The 17284-nt window shown below is 47.9% G+C and overlaps 1 protein-coding gene across 3 annotated transcripts in view; it reads right to left on the bottom strand.

The window, feature by feature from the left end:
- The window catches only part of GPD1L (glycerol-3-phosphate dehydrogenase 1 like), a 56781-nt gene extending 39704 nt beyond the window's left edge, over positions 1-17077 (bottom strand). For 2 of the 3 annotated variants that reach the window (XM_079935435.1, XM_079935437.1), the window contains exons 1-2: positions 16917-17077; positions 4323-4500 (exon numbers count right to left, since the gene is read on the bottom strand). In XM_079935435.1, the coding sequence (XP_079791561.1) occupies positions 4323-4500; positions 16917-16963 (225 nt within the window). In that variant the 5' untranslated portion in view covers positions 16964-17077. The remainder of the gene's footprint in view (positions 1-4322; positions 4501-16916) is intronic. The other variant, XM_079935436.1, reaches the window with a different exon arrangement.
- Between the last annotated feature and the right edge of the window lie 207 nt (positions 17078-17284).

The raw sequence follows: 17284 nt of genomic DNA, 5'->3' as shown, positions 1-17284 counted from the left end.
TGACCGGAAACCATGCAAATGTCCAGTCCAGGGAACGGATACACTCATCGTCATGAGCCTACAAGGCTTCAGATATCAACCATCTGGGAGCAGAGAGTTCCTCCCTCATCCACACCTGGGCACCCAGGAAGGTGGGGGGTGGAGTCAGTCATGGGCCAGGCTCTGAGGGACATGGCTCTTGACTCCCTCCTTCCCCCCTGCTCCCCTGTTCTCTGTGCAGGCAGAGAACCATCAGGCAGATTCACCTCCCCCCACGTTCCCTGAGCACTACGCTAGGAACCTTGGTAGAACGAAACCCCAGAAAGTCAAGCCCACATGCCTGGGGCAGGTGGGGGTACAGAGTGCTCCACACAGAGTGGAAGGAACTCTCTACAGAAGGGAAGGAGTAATTGATCCCGACAGGTATGAGAAGGGAAGCTCGGAGGAATGGTCTGCACCAAGCATGGTTAGAGATGACCTCAGAGGCCTTCCAGAGCCGCGGGAACAGCGGCACCTTTACTCTTTCCATCAGATACTTGGGTAACTTAACTGCCCAGCTCAGAACCCTAGGGAACCTTCCTCTCCTCACTTACTGCACCAGGAGTAACTGCAGGGAAACGCTGCCCGGCCCTAGTGCAGTGACACAGGGAAGTCATCAAGTCATCACTGTCTAAAAGGCCATGACTCAGCAGGCTCAGGAACAGGTGTGCCAGCCACCAGCTCTGTGACCTGGGGCAAGTTCATTAACCTCTCTGAGCCCTGGTTTCTTCCCCTATAAAATCAGAATCACCATCACAGTAAGAAAGCTAATAACACCAACCTAAGAGGGTCACTGAGAACATTAAATGAGACTGTAACCAGACAGGGATGGGGTTCCCTGGAGAAATAGAACAAGGCATGGCTTTCTTGACAGAAGAGAAGCCATCTTTGGCTTAAGCCATTTTGTGATCTGAGCCACAGTGCTTGCCTTTGAACAGGTCTCAGTAATTAAGGATCAAAAGGACAAACTTATCAGGCAAGAGAAGTAACAATAGCAAAGATAACACATCAGTTGTAAAGACTCCCAGTTAGACTGGCCTAAAGCACTATCTTAAGCGGTTTGCAGGATTTAAACCAGCCTCGGGTTTAAACACCACCAGATCAACTGGAACCTAAGGAATGATGATGTTGACCATTTCTGACCCTTGTAACTTTCAATCCACTTTAGCTTGGACTCACTCAGTCCACCACCCAAGCCCCTTCGTGAGTATGCATGTTCCTTTAGCTTAAAACTTCCCCAAGTTTTCCTCTCCCCCTTTCCTTTGACTATAAAATTGTAGCCCACTTAAACCTCAGGGCAGAGCTCCCTCGCCTGACCGCTTGCATCTCATACAAGCGTCCTATATTAATAAATCTACTTCTTGCCAAAAAAAAACTTCCCCAATTTTGTTGCTGGGGAGACACTGCTTTAGGAAAGATCCTTGGTGTTCTCCTTACTTGTTCCAAGTAATAAATTCAAGAGGTAAACCCAGTTTCCGGGTAACATGATGATATATGTAAACTACTTTGCACAGGGCTTGACACCAATGAACACTGTAGCCAAAGGCAACTGGAAATCCTCAATGAGCAAAGTCTTTGCATCTCCAAACTTGCTGGCATTCATCAGCCAACAAATCTGTCTCCCCTGCTAGGAGTCAGGCAGCTACCTGGGCTGGTTTTCAAACAGACTCTTACAGAAAGCCATCCAGGGGTGAATCTGGAACAGGAGTTCATGAATTCCACTCACACAAGCTGCCGGGTCACCATTTTCATTCTCAGGCTCACCTTCTTCCTCTGCAAGTCACTGGAATGAGGCAATAACCTAGATTTTTCCTGCTCAGGCCTAATAAGCTGGAATTTTAAACTGTCAGTCTTCCCATTTTCTATTTTCTCCAATCTTATTTGGTAATTTAGGTCTTGACCTTGGTTTTAATTACAGACCAATAAAACAGGAGGGAAGGGGGCAGGGCACAACCTTTGAAATAACGACATAGCCCAAGGACAGGACATAAACAGATTAGAACCAAATGGGTCCAAGATGGTGGACAAGTCAACTTCCACCAGCCCTTGAGGCTCAGTATATGCTCACTGTAACATAAGGATCAAAAAGTGGGCGGTGGCCCAATTCCTGGAAATCCCCGCCCCTTCCCAAAATAGCTGGAATACTCCTACCACTCATTAGCCTATAAAATTACCCACCACTATAAAAACTGACAACCTCATACTCTGGTGCCTTTCTCACCTTCTGAGATGGCCCACACTCTGTGGAGTGTGTTTCTCTCTAAATAAATCCATTTCTTACCTTTCACTTTGTCGCTCACTGAATTCTTTCTGCGATAAGACATCAAGAACCTGAGCTTCGTTAAGTTCTGAAACCAGGTGTGTGACCTCAGTTGGAAGACTGTGGGTTTTGGCTGGGTTTGAGTCCCAGCACGTGGGTTCAAGTCCCAATCTGAGGTGCACGGTTTCACCAGTGCATTAGCTGGCCTAGGGATGGACCAAAGTCCATGCGCTTAGAAAGGGTATGTGAAATAAAATTCATATTTTGTGGCAAGACAAGAAAAAATTAAACAAAAAAAATTTTCTTTGCCCTTTGGCCTCCTCTCTCCCTTCTACTGTGCATTGTGTATCTGCATTACACATGGACCAAACCTTCCCCATCGGCGGAAATACCTGCTCAACCATGAAGAGCAACATTCTCTTAGCATCAAGGAGACAACTCCTTAAACATAACATTCCTTCTTTATCTTGTACAGACTTGGATTGTATGAACTGTCAGTAATTCATTTAACATAAAGCCCTCTGTCTCAAAAAACATATGTAACTATGCCTTGACTTCTAATGGGCAGAACAGTTCTCAACACTGAGATGCTATTCCCAAGTTATAATCCTCAATTTGGCTCGAATAAAATTTCTACTTCTTTCTTAGACCGACTGATTAATTTTTCGTCAACAAGGTATCTCGGGAGTTACCAAGAGACACAATACAAAGGCAAAATTATTAGTTCTAGCTTTGATGTGACCACCACTCTGAATGCCAAGAAAGTAGCCTGTGATGAGCTGCAATGTGTTTCCCCAAAATTCATATGTTGAAGTCCTAACTCTCGTACCTCAGAATGCAACTGTATTTGGAGACAGGGTCTTTGTAAAGGTTATTATGTTAAAATGAGGTCACTGGGGTAAGCCCCATTGCAACATGACTGGTGTCTGTCTTAGGACACAGATACACAGAGGGAGGACCATGTGGAGACACGGGAAGAAGAAAAGTCCAGGAGAGGCCTCAGAAGAACCAACCCTACCAACACCTTGATCTTGGGCTTTGCAGGGGAGCAGATTTTGCCACCTCAAAATATGCCTCTTTGGCACATTAATTATTATTATTTTTTGCGGTACGCGGGCCTCTCACTGTTGTGGCCTCTCCCGTTGCGGAGCACAGGCTCCGGACGCGCAGGCTCAGCGGCCATGGCTCACGGGCCCAGCCACTCTGCGGCATGTGGGATCTTCCCGGACCGGGGCACGAACCCGTGTCCCCTGCATCAGCAGGCGGACTCTCAACCACTGCGCCACCAGGGAAGCCCTGGCACATTAATTATTTTAAGGTGGTTGTTTTTTAAGAAACAGCAGACAAGGAGGAAACTGAAAACCAAGTAGGAGTTGTCCTTTTGTAAGAAACATTTACATTCATGAGGGAAATCTCCATTTGTAAGGGGATCTCCCTCCAAGTACCTGGAAGAGCTGGGAGGACCAAATCTCTAGAAACTCTCAGGAAAGGGGAAGGCACTGACTTAAATCTGCGTAACCACCTTACCCTTGTTTACTGTGCTTTCCCCATTACCTCCCAGAACTGACTATCCCCACCTTCAACATCCTCTTTTGTCTTTAGCTGAGGATAATATTTAAGGTGAGGGCTTCCGCCATTTTGGTGAATGACGTAGTTTTCCTGGGTCTCTCCTATGCATACATGTTATTAAACTTTTGTTTGGTTTTCTCCTGTTAATCTGTCTCATGTCAACTTAATTCTCAGACCAGACAGAAGAACCTAGAAGGGTAGAGGAAAATTTCTTCCTCCAGACAACGTGAAGCCTCCAGATGTGTGAGAAAATTAATTTCTGTTGTTTAAGCCACCCAGTCTATCGTACTTTGTTATGGCAGCTCCAGCAAACTAACACAAGGCCCACGTTCAGAGTCAGGAAAACCAAAACGGACCAAGCAATGAACCTGGTGGTAGAGAGGAACAGGAGACCGGGGAAGCAGGTTTCCCATCTCCCCACGTCCCAAGTGCTAACTCAGCTGAATGTAACTTTTAGAATTAACCAAAGTCTTACCACGTTTTCTGGCAGCTTGTGTCCAGGGAGATATTTTACATTTTCATGGTCATTATTTATGATGTCTGTCAGTTTTCTCCCATTAACCGTTTCTTCAAAGACCCACATCTTGACCGTGGAGGCAAACTTCTGAAGTTTCTTGACATTATCACCAATTATTTTTGCAACAGCTGAACCCCTGCAAAAGAAACAGTGGAAAAGAAAACACTCACTCGAGCAGAAGAGAAAAAGCACTAGATTGTATTTCAGGAGACTTGCGTTCTGATTCAAGCACTGAGCTTAGAACTCAGATGTGATGTCGTCTCAGCCGCAAGCTGTTTGTTCGTTTGGTTTTTTAATAAATTTATTTATTTATTTGTTTGTTTTTGGCTGCATTGGGTCTTCGTTGCTGCGTGCAGGCTTTCTCCAGTTGTGGCGAGCAGGGGCTACTCTTCGTTGCAGTGCGTGGGCTTCTCATTGCGGTGGCTTCTCTTGTTGCAGAGCACGGGCTCTAGGCATGTGGGCTTCAGCAGTTGTGGCTCGTTGGCTCTAGAGCACAGACTCAGTAGTTGTGGCACATGGGCTTAGTTGCTCCGTGGCATGTGGAATCTTCCCAGACCAGGGCTCAAACCCATGTCCCCTGCATTGGCAGGCTGATTCTTAACCACTGCGCCACCAGGGAAGTCCAAACTGTTTGAAACTTAGTTGTTTTCACTTGGAAATACCACCCCATGATCAGGAAAGCCCCAGAATTTGCTACAAGGTCAGAAAGCACCACCCCTTGAAACTAGTAAGCACCAACCTATCTTGGAAGAGAGTATCACAGAAGGAAGAGAAATCCACCTGAAAGATGGCATAAAAATAACACTTCAAGCGTTCATGAAGTCTCCGAAGCAACTAGGCTATATTTCAAATCCATCAAGATCAACATGCAGCTACCGTAGAATAAGCTGTGTTCTGGTGAACTGCAACAGGCTCCATGTGCAGTCATAAAGGAAAGACAAGCCCCAAGTGGATTCCAGAAAAGGAACAGAGCAAGGGCATGGGTCCCCCCAGAAGACACCCAGAGGCCTCTAAAAGCTCCCTTTTTTCTGCATCTCTATTCACCAAACCTTTTCTGGTAATGAATCAGTCTCCAATAGGCTTTCCCACAGGGGAAGAGAAGATGCTAGTTAACGCCAGTCCTCTGCACAAGAGCCGCGGGTGTGCGGCTGGTCCCCGTGGCAGAGGTGATCATGGTCAGCGGGTACCTTGCCCATCTCACAGGTGTGTTGAGTGCACACTGATTGGGCCGCGGGTGGTACCTAATCCCGGCTGAACCAATCAAGTTCTTTTACAGGAATCTGAACAGAGAAATAGTTTCTTAGATAACTTTCCTGGTGTGAGGAGCAAAGGAAAGAATGGTAAAGAGCACCTTGAGAATTCACGTGTCAGGGCATTCATTATTTTTTCTAATGATTTTTCCTAACGATACAGACAATTTGTGAAATGGAGTAAGGGGTGATGACGGAAAGGGGGTGGGACCAAGCTGATGCAGAAGAACAGATTGGAGACAGTTATCCTTATGTTTATCTTTGGCTGCACAACAGAATTACCTGGGAGACTTGGCATTATCACCAATTATTTTTGCACATAACACCTTGGGCTAGATGCTGGTGATATAAAAGGCACAGCTCTCAAAAGCTTCCCACCCAGTTGAGAGATGAACAAGGTAAAAAATTCACAATCCTGTGTGTGATAAGAGGTGAAAGGGAATGAGGGACACGAGATTAGAAGGGTAAACTGCGAGGGACTTTTAACATAAAGGACTCAGATGCAACCCAGGTAATCCATGGGAAGGCTCGCCTGCCCAGCGTTCAGCTGAGGGAACCACGGTGGACAGACCTGGCTGGGGTCCAGGGAGAAGACATGGGAACGGTGCTGAGGAAGACCATACCTCTGCAGAGAAGCAAAAAGGGCTTCATGCATCAGGGATGGGAAAAGCAGGCAAAGCAGAGCTTCCAGCCAACACTGAGCTAATCACAGACACGTGAGGGAGCCGGGCCAAGCCAAGAACTAACCAGCTGATCCAGAGATGCACAAGCAACAACATGTGCTTGTTATTTTCAGCACCGAGATGGCAGAGGGTGGGCTGTTTTGCAGTGGTAGCTAAGGGATGCATCAGACTCAGCAACGCTGAGGTAACTCCAGGTAATTCTGGGCCAAGCTATTGGATCTGCCACTCATGGATGGGGGAGGGGAGGGAAGGGAGGAGATGGACACCGGGAAGAAGCATGAAATTCAATTCAAGAATGAATCCAGGGAGGGACTTCTCTGGTGGCGCAGTGGTTAAGAATCCTCCTGCTAATGCTAGGGGATACGGGTTTGAGCCCTGGTCCAGGAAGATCCCACATGCCGCGGAGCAGCTAATCCCGTGCACCACAACTACTGAGCCTGTACTCTAGAGCCCGTGTGCCACAACTAGTGAAGCCCGCGCGCCTAGAGCCCACGTTCTGCAACAAGAGAAGCCACTGCAATGAGAAGCCCGTGCACCACAACGAAGAGTAGCCCCTGCTCACCGCAACTAGAGAAAGCCCCCACGCAGCAAAGAAGACCCAACTCAGCCAAAAAAATCCAGGGAGATGAACAAAAAGATTCTAATGCCTATAAGGCCTAGTCTTGTTCTTTCTATATAACTTATACAATAATATATTTTTTGGGAGACCAGAAATGAAAACACTTTAATTTGTTCTGCTTTAATCTCTTTCAGTACTATCTCCATTTGAACCAAGGATTTTCTTTGCTGTCCACCTTTTCTGTGTTGTTTATAAAACCTCAAAAGTATATAATTCACCTCAACATAATAAAGGCTATATATTCTATACGACAAGCCCATAGCTAACATAGTACTGAATATTCTTACCACCAAAAATGGGGAGATGGGGGCAGGAGGAAACTCTTGGAGGTGATGGATGTTTATTACCTTGATTGTGGTGATGGTTTCATGGGTGTATCCCTATCTCCAAACCCATCAAATATTAAGTATGTCTGAGTTTTCTGTGTTTCAATTACACCTGAATAAAGTTGTTTTTGTTTTTAAGTATAATCCATACCCAAAACTCCTTTGTGGCTCTGAAATGGTACTAAATGTGTTTGTCACATATGTGTAAGGAACAGGATCAAATAGCAAAGGGAGTGTTTTGGAAGAACCCGTGTGTTTGAAGGCAACTACATAAAATCCACATATAAGTGAAAACCCTGTCCTAAAAAGATGCCTGGCCTACAGAGGACCAGTCTAAAAACATGCACAGATACATTAGAACTGAGCCTAAAATAAAAGAAAAATACTGCGTCCAGTCCAGTCCATGGAGGCAGTTTGTGTGTGGCTCAGCCATGGTCGGGGCTGGGGTCCCATGGCCACGGTGGTGGCGTCTCCTTGTTTCAGGGGCTGTCCTGTAACTGTTCCAGCCTGGTCAGGCACAGATCGTTAACACGGCTGGGTCAAGGGCACAAGCAGCCATTGCTCCACCTGCCAGCTCGTCCATCTACTAAAGGCCAGGTCTGCGATGAGTCCGGTTCTCCCCCAAGTGAGGAGTGGGGGCCAGAGGTAGCCCCAATGGCTGAGCGCTTGCCCCCCCCCCCCCACACGCACACACAGCACCAAGTGACAATGACGCATGTGTGCCCTTTTCAACTCTCCTGGCCTCCCTGAGAGAGCGCCGAATGTCTCATGTGAGTGTTGCGGTGTTTCCCAGCTCCCCAGCCTGTGTGAATTTCCCTTCTTCCCAAAGTATGAGGCGGCCTCCACGCAGAGCCTTGGCAGGGACCAGTATCTGGCAAGGGTTTTATAATACTGTTTTGTTTCCATTCTATTGGTGGCTGCTGTTACCTTCTACTTCTGGTCTTTGGAGTGGTGATATAAAGTTTTCTTTTAAAGTCAACTTTTAAAGAAAGTCTAAGTGAATAAGCAAAACAAAAGCGAAAAGGGCAGTTTAAAGAAGGTTTAGTTCCATCTAAACCTCCACCTGGCAGATTAAGACACGACACAGGAGGCTCGGTCACTCTGACCTTGGGTTACTCAACCAGGTAGTGGCAGAACTGGGAGGGGGACTCAGGACGGCTGACGGCCAGTCTTGGGTCTTTACTCCGGAGTATAATATCACATTTCCCATGGAATCATGAATTACTTATCAACAAGTCTTGGGCCTCAAAGTACAGACTAGTTTGTAACCTCAGCAATATTATGCCAACAAAATTTAAAAGGGACTTAGGGTGGGAAATCACGACCCAGTGCCAGCTGGGTACACACTGGGTATTTGACACAAGAGCTCATTTCATCTTTCCAGCAGCCACGTTATCCCCACTTTACAGATGAAGAAGTAGAGGCTCAGAGAGAATGAATAAGTCACCCGGTCACGCTGTCCATGTAGAGCCAGCAGTTCTGGCCCAGATCTGTTTCCAAAGCCCACACTTTCTACTAATTCCTGTTTGCTGAGGGGTAGAGTAGAATCATTTTGTTGAGAATACACATTAAGCACCTGTGCCATGCAGACACTGTGCCGGGCACAGAGGACACAGGGGATAAAGCTGGTAAGTCTAAGGTTGGGGTGAGGGAGAATTCGAGCCAGAGGGAAGGGCCCGTGGAGCAAAGGTGCAGGAACCGGGGGGGGGGGGGGGGGGGGCATGGAGACTGTCCTCTGCTTTTACCCAGAGTCCACACCTGGTGGGAGGTGGAGGAAGGGGGAGGGGAGAGGTTATGAGCAGCAGGGGGAGACAGGGAGAGGAGGCTGAGAAAGGAGCAGAGGAAGGGGAAGGGGAGAGGGAAGGATGGGGCAAGAGGCAGAGGGTAGGGGTTTGCTGACTACCAGGTGTCAGGCACTGTTTGTTTGCTTTTTGTTTTTTGATTGACATGTAATTGACAAATAACATTGTATAAACTGAAGGGGTATAACCCCTTCGTCTGATACATTTAGGTATCGCAATCTGATTACCACCAGAGTACTGTTTTCAATGCTTTACCCACATTATCTGTTTTAAGCCTTAGCAACCCTCTGAGACAGGGACTATCACGATCCCCATTTTTCAAGTGAAGACACTGAACTCCCGGGATCACACTGGTAGTCAGTGGAAGAGGAGAGATCCGCAGCCCAGGCCATGTCTTCACCACTCTGCTCTCCCTCCTTGGGTCCCAGCTGGACAGACACTCACCTGCTGGAGGTCCTAACCTCCACTGGCAACACCCCCCTTCCCCCAGCCCCTTGGCATTCACTCACCTCTTCCTCTCTAAAAAGATGTGACATTTTAATCAGCCAAGGAACAGGATGCCTATCAAGTCAGGTTGACAATTCCCAGAACTGCATGGGGTGCAGGAGCTTACTGGCACAGAAAGGACGCCACAGACCATCCCTCTTTTACCAAGGAGGAAACTCTCTAGGGAGAACAAACAAGGGTGCAGCTAGATTCTCCCCATCCCGTGCCCAGAGCTGATCCTACGTGTGGATCCAAGGGAAGAGGGTGATCAGTTTTGGTTTAAATAACATCGACTTTCTTATTCATAAAAGCAATACATGAAAGACAAAAAAAATTTATCATCTTACCACTCAGGGAGAACCACTGTTAACATTTTGTGTAATTCTTTGCAGTTAAAGGGCTTTTAAAGTACAATCAAATGCCAGAGTATTAGATGCAAATGTGAAAAATAAAGTATTTTAAAAATAGATTCAACTTGGTGAATGTTTATTTGATCTCTGGATAGGGAAGCTTTATAAGTTAAAAATCAAAGATAGCAACCACAGAGGAAAAAAGATCAATGTGAACAACTTCACATAGAGAAAAAAAGGAGGGGGAGAAGCAGATGAAAACAGTCTTTCTGTCTATCAAAATCCAAACTGCAGAGGAAAAGCTTCAAATAGAATGTTACATTTAACAAAAAACAGGATGCAAAATTGTATATGCCATACGATCATATGCATCACATGCGATTAACAAAATACATACCGCCTCACACCTGTTAGTGTGGCTACTATATTAAAACAAAAGAAAAACAAGGGTTAGAATGTGCAGAAACTGGAACCCTTGTGCTCTGCTGGTGGGAATATAAAATGGTGTAACTGCTATGGAAAACAATACAGTGGTTCCTCAAAAACCTAAAGATAGAATTACCATATGATCCAGCAATTCCCCTTCTGGGCATATACCCAAAAGATTTGAAAGCAGAATCTTAAAGAGATATTTGTACACCAATGTTCATAGCAGAATTACTCACAACAGCCAAAAGGTGGAAGCAACCCAAGTGTCCACTGATGGATTGAACAAATAAACAAAAGCTGGTATATTCATACCGTGGACTATCAATTCAGCCTTAAAAAGGAAAGAAATTTTGGCACATGCTACAAAAAGAAGTGAACCTTGAGGACATTATACTAAGTGAAATAAGCCAGTTACAAAAAGGACAATTACTGTATGATTCCACTTATGTGAGGAATTTACATGAACTCTCTCTTGAAGTTGGAATCCAGCCACGACATGGAGAAGCCCAAGCTCGCCTGCTGCAGAAAGATAGACACGTGGCCAGTCGCCCCCATTAGCCTGGCCAAAGCCTGCCCACTGTGAAAGGGGGCATCGAGGACCAAGAGCCCCAGTCCACTAAACACCTGACCGCTGCCTTATGAGTGAGCCCAGGTGAGACCAGCAGAAGACTCTCCCTGCTTAGCCCAAACTGCTGACCCCCAGAATCAGGAGCTAATCAATGATTGCTGTTTGAAGCCATTAAGTTTCAGGGGAGATACTGGGGCAGCAACAGATAATCAATGAAGTTCCTAGCACCCAACTGTGGAAGGAACTGAGCCCCAAAGTAGAATGATGGCAAAGTGCCACTAGGATAACCTTAAAGGAGTCGGGGGACTTCTGGCTTAGTTCCTGACATCATCAAGCCTGGGAGTTAGAGATGTGGGGAAGGAGAAAGACCTGGATGGTTGACGACCCCAGACACAACTTGCCACCAGCAAGGATTGAGAGGCTTGGAGATACTACTTGGCCTGTGACAGGGAAGATTTAGGGGACATGTGACTCTTCTATCCAATGGGACATGTTTTAGAAAAGAGTGGGCTCGGCTTCCTCTGGTGGTGCAGTGGTTAAGAATCCACCTGCCAACGCAGGGGACACGGGTTCGAGTCCTGGTCTGGGAAGATCCCACATGCCATGGAGGGACTGAGCCCGTGCGCCACAACTACTGAGCCTGCACTCCAGAGCTCGCAAGCCACAGCTACTGAAGCCCACTTGCCTGGAGCCTGTGCTCCGCAACAAGAGAAGCCACCACAATGAGAGGCCTGCCACTGCAGCGAAGAGTGGTCCCCACTTGCCGCAACTGGAGAAAGCCCCCACACAGCAACAAAGACCCAACGCAGCCAGGAAAAAAAAAAAAAAAAAGAGTAGGCTCGCCTCAGCGCTGCTCACAGACTAATGGGTAGAAGCTGGAGGTGACAGATTCTCCTCTCAAATATAAGACTTTTCTAATAATTAATTTACTAGATTAATTTTAAGATCAGGTGCCTTAAAAACAGTAAACTATGATCATGTCATGTCTACAAGAAATGGGATGCCTCCTTTGGAGGGAAACTGAACAGGATGTTTGTTTGTTTGTTTTTTTTTGGCCACACTGCAAGGCACGCAGGATCTTAGTTTCCCAACCAGGGATCGAACCCGTGCCGCAAGCAGTGAAAGCACAGAGTCCTACACACTGGACTGCCAGGGAAGTCTCTCCAGGATGATTTTTAAGACCTCATTTCAATTTGATTTTTCTTAAGTGGAAATATTGTTATACTAGACATTTTTGGGAGGGTAAGCTACTCAGTATTTTTGTGATGATGGGATTTGTTCTCAGGTAAAAGTATGCTTCTCACTAAAAATGATAAGAATTTATAGAAACACGGACATTGGAGTTAGAGAGATCTGGGTTTCAACTCCACCTTATTAACCACTGACCTTGAAAAGTTTTCTAATCTCAGTTTTGTCACCTAAAATAGGAATAATAGTAGTACCGCATAGACTTGTTATGAGATTTAAATGAAATAATGCACATCCCAGACACAGAAAATGACCCTAAGTGGTAACTGTTATGATTATCCCCCTTAAGGGAGGGGAGGAAGTGAAGAATGATGAAAGAGGTGAAAGAGGGCTAAGATATGAAAATCAGACTCATCCCCAATATAGCTGTGATGTATACACTGCACAACAACAGAAACAGGTGTGCGGATCAGCCTGGCAGGTGTCCTCAGCCTGGCTCCTGAGGGAAATGGGTCTCCTCCCAGGTCAGCCCGAACCGCCACTACCTCTCCCTCCAGCTTCCACAGTAGAGGTGTGTCAGCGTCGCCTGTGGACCAGGAAGGGGTCGTTCTGACCTCAGAGGAGCTAACACGCAGATGCCTAAACTGTTTCGAGCTCTCCACGTGGGGGTAGAGCAAGAATCATCACAGGCACTGAGCAGCACAGTCAAAAACGATGACACTGGGGGATGAAGAGCTGCCAGGCTGCATTCAGATGTTTCCAACAGGACAAAAAGGGTCAGCCACATGTCCAGCTTCACTCATCGGTGCAAAGTAGGCCAAAGCTCTCCCTGACTTTCAGTCCCAGGAGTCAAGCTGTGCTGAAAACAAGGGCAAAAGATAACTCCTGGAAACACCTCCTGCTCTTTTATCTTCTCCCTTCTTCTGCCTCTATTCCTTAGCATTTTGTGATTGGCATTGGTAAAAGTACACTTCTCACTGAAAATGCTAAGAATTTATAGAAACATGGACATTGGAGTTAGAAGGATCTGGGTTTTAATTCCACTTTATTAACCACTGACCTTGAAAAGGTCTGTTTTGTGATGGCTCTGGTCAAGGATGATGGAACTAACACAGACAGCATTTTTTCATTAGCTGACAACTGCTGGGTGCTAGTCACTTTGCATTCTCTCAGATCATCTCATTTCATCCTCACCATGATCCTAGACAGCAAGTACCCATGTCAGGAGCAATGATTCTTGGAGAGAAGCAGTTTGCTCAAGGACCTAGAACTTGATGGGGCCAGAAACCCAGGGGGTAGGAATCCCGAGTGCCTCCTTCCACCGCTGCCTGACCCGGCCTCCCAAGGAGGTGTGGGGTGTTTCTGGACTTAGACTGCAAATACAACCCTGAGGTTTTAGTTCTAGAGCTGCATCTTGCACTGTGTCTGGGTGCCCTTCCCAAGGTTCTGGTGAAGGAACTTTGTTTCATCTTCGGAGGAACCTAAGAAGCTTGTTTTTTCCTTTCTGTTGCTATTGTGAGTCACCAGGACCAAGAAAAGCCATGCCGCTTAGGAAGCACCTCCCTGCATCCTCACAGGGGGCAGCACAACAGGACTCAGCTGGATGCAAGAGGCCCCCTTGGCCTCCTCTCTCCCACCGTCTAGAGGAAAAGAGGTGAGGGAGGGCGGGACAGGCCCGTCAGTCTTCAAGTATCTGCATAGCAACTATGATTATTTACATTGGGGGACGCACCAATGTGAGCTTTAGACCCACCTTTTAGCTACAGATGTAACATCATTATTTCCATAAGCATTCTGAGCTGCTTCAAAGTCCCAAATGTAGGGACTTCCCTGGTGGCGCAGTGGTTAAGAATCCGCCTGCCAATGCAGGGGACACGGATAAGATCCCTGGTTCGGGATGATCCCACATGCCACGGAGCAACTAAGCCTGTGCGCCACAACTACTGAAGCCCGCGTGCCTAGAACCCGTGCTCCACAACAAGAGAAGCCACCACGAGAAGTCCATGCACCGCAACAAAGAGTAGCCCCCGCTCTCTGCAACCAAAGCCCGGGCGCAGCAACAAAGACCCAACACAGCAAATAAATAAATAAATTTCTTTTAAAAAAAAGTCCCAAATGTAAACACTGCTTAAGTAAGTTCCTATTCCTGAGCATCTGGAAGGGTCCGTCTTTTGGTAACCTGTTTTAAAATCAGCAGAAGGCTAAAATCTCTTAGGGAAAAATCTGTTTCACTCTCAGGGAATATGATTCAGCAAGTCTAGCTTCAGTGCTAATTCTGATGCAAGTTGTCTTTGGACACATTTTAAGAAACATTACTAAAAACACTATTTAAAACGTCTACTCTTGGACTTCCTTGGCGGTCCAGTGGTTAAGATTCCGTGCTTCCACTGCAGGGGACACGGGTTCAATCCCTGATTGGGGAACTAAGATCTTGCATGCCACGTGAGGAAAAAAAAAAAAAATTCAGAACAGAAACCAAAGAAACAATCTAAAATGTCTAATCTTGTTACAGATATTTCATTCAACTTTGTACTTCTTTTGAATTTATCTTCCATATCCTTATCTATCTGTGACGTGAAGGAAGAGATGGTGTCCACTTGTGTTCCTATCCCTGGAAAAACCACCATATCTGCATGGAGCAGACAGTCAAATGTCTTTGACCAGAGCTGAACACTCAGTGGGCCCCTGGGCAGCCTCTCTGTGTCCTTTTCTGTCCCTAAGTTCCTGAATCTCTCTGGGGAGGTCGTGAGCCTCTCTCTAGGACTAGCATGGCTCTGCACCCAGGGCAGCGACAAGGAAGCCAATGACTGTTCCAGTCTGATCCCATCATTAACAGAACCGGCAGCCAGCCCAGACCATCGGCACATTTCTCAATTGCTCTGCTCCAGTGTCACTAGCCAAGTTCTACTCCATTTCCTTGGGCTGGAGTGAGCCAAGAAAAAGTCAAGTACATCAGAGAGAAGCTGCGGGAAGCCGGGGGCATGGGGCCAGCGGGGGGAGGGGGGATGGAGGGGCAGGGCCCCAGGAGGGTCACTTCACAACTCTTGTTTCAGGCCCATATCTGGCGTAGCCCAGCCATGCCACTTCTGCACCTTGCAAAGGAGGAAGAGGTGCTGTCATCTGTGGTTCTGTGGCCTCTTACAGAAGAGGAAACTAATGTTAAAGAACATGCGCTGAATGGGCGCTTTTTCAGTCTCACGGCCCACAAGGTACCTGACATTTCACTCAAGTGACCTTGGGATCAGAACTGGCAAAGTCCAGCTGAAAGTCCATACGAAGCTCTGCAGTGGGCAGGTACCAACTCCATTACATGTGGGACAGAACATTCTGTTGTTGGTTGAAAAAAAAAGTTTACAGAAAAGTGCATAATATCCTAGTATTTGCAGGGCAGAGAGATAAAAGAACATATGTAAACATTCGCTTGCATCTGATAGAATTCTTCCAGAAAGAACAGAAGAAACTGATAACAGTGGTTTTTTTCCAGGAGATACCTTGGGAGACAAGAGTGAATGAGAGATGTTTCACTGTGTTTTTTGTGGGGTTTTTGGTACCTTTTAAACAATGTGAATTATTGCCAAATCATATACAATTACATTTTTACATTAAAAAGTTAGTTTTTAGACATTCATTTAGTATTTACTTAGCATATGCCCGGCACTAAGGTAGATGCTGTTCTCAAGAGCTGGGAGGGGAGGAGTGGAAACAGATAATCAAATAAATCATCACCTTGCAATGACAGATGTCAGCAACAGAGGCACAGGGAGAGGGCCCTCACCTTGCTGGGATGGAAAAGTGGAGAATCAGATAAGGTTTCCTGCAAGAAGTACTTTCTGGGCCAAGTCTTAAAGACGGAGACCAAGTAACTAGTACCAATTGCTGCAGGACTCCTAGAAGCCTGAACAGTGGTAAGTGTCCGGCCACCAAAAAACACAAGGACTTTAAGGACATCACTCTGAACTATTCTATACTAGTCCCTCGGATGTGGGAAAAATAGGGCGCAGCTGTGGAAAAAAGACTGAAAATATCAGATGCTATACCATATTCTGCCTCCTCTCCCCCGGTCCACTTTCCTCTACAGTAACCCAAACACACCAAATAATCCCACTGTGTAAGTTTCAGAAAAGTAACTAAAAGAGCTGACATTTAAAGCGCTTACAAGAACGCCTGGCACAAAGTGCTTTATAAACGCTAAAGTCAAATAAAGCCTATCGGAGAAGCAAAGCTGCGCAAACATCCCCCCAAAGGAGAATTCCCAAAGTCCCTGAGCTACTGGGGGAGCCCGGCCTGTAGGAACTTGGATTTTCTTCTCGATACTTTATTAAGATAGTAGACTTCACAGAAGCCGGAGCGGGACCCGCACTTGGAAGGGCAGAGCCGGCCCCGCCCTCGACCTGGATAGCAGGCGCCCTTCAGTCCCCTCTGCCTCGGTTTCCTCGATTCGGAAACCCCAGCAAGAACGCTCGAGCCTCCTCCAACTCCTCGACCCAGGCGATGTGCCCAGGAGAAATGAAGAACGCCCTGAGGATGTTGCGCAAACCCCCCGGGCATGGCGAGCAGGTGGCCTCCGTGCGCCCGCCGCGAAGTGCCGCGAGCGCAGACAGGTGCCCGCCGGTGCGCCGCCCCTCTCTCCGCGTCGCCCCCGCGAGCACGCGGGCCCAGGGCCTCCCAGCCCAGTGCCTCAGCGCGGCCTCCCCGGACGCGCGGTGCCCAGCCCGGCCGCGAGGCCGCCCGCCCCGCCTCCCCACGCGCGGTGCCCGGTGCCCACGCCGTGGCGGGGACGTGCGCCCTCGGACGTCCGGCAGAGGGGCTTCCCGCAGGCGCAGCCCGCGCCGCCGGCCCGCCGTCGCTCACCAGTTCCCCGAGCCCACGATGCACACTTTCAGGGGCGCCGCTGCCATGGCCAGGCCGGAACGCAGCAGACCGGCGCGCGCCTCCCTGGCCGGCCGCCCGCTCCGCCTCCGCCTCCTCCCGCTCGGCCTGAACCAGCTGAGGCTCGCAGCAGCCCGCCCCTCCCGCCTGTCGGCCAATGGCCGCTACTACCCCCGCCCGAGCGCACAGGGCTACAGCTGACAGCCGGGAGGACCCGCCCCGCCACTCCCGAGAACCACCGCGCACGCCCGGGCCCGGCTGGCCCCTGGCCCCGCTCCGGCACCGCCCAGCCCTGCCCGAGGCCTGTCGGGACTTGTAGTCCGCGCCCCCTGGATCGACGCTCCCGCCGC

The sequence above is a fragment of the Stenella coeruleoalba genome, assembly GCF_951394435.1.
Source record: "Stenella coeruleoalba genome assembly, chromosome: 10".
NCBI classification, from domain to species: Eukaryota; Metazoa; Chordata; class Mammalia; order Artiodactyla; family Delphinidae; genus Stenella; species Stenella coeruleoalba.
This window is presented reverse-complemented; position numbering and strand designations above follow the sequence as displayed.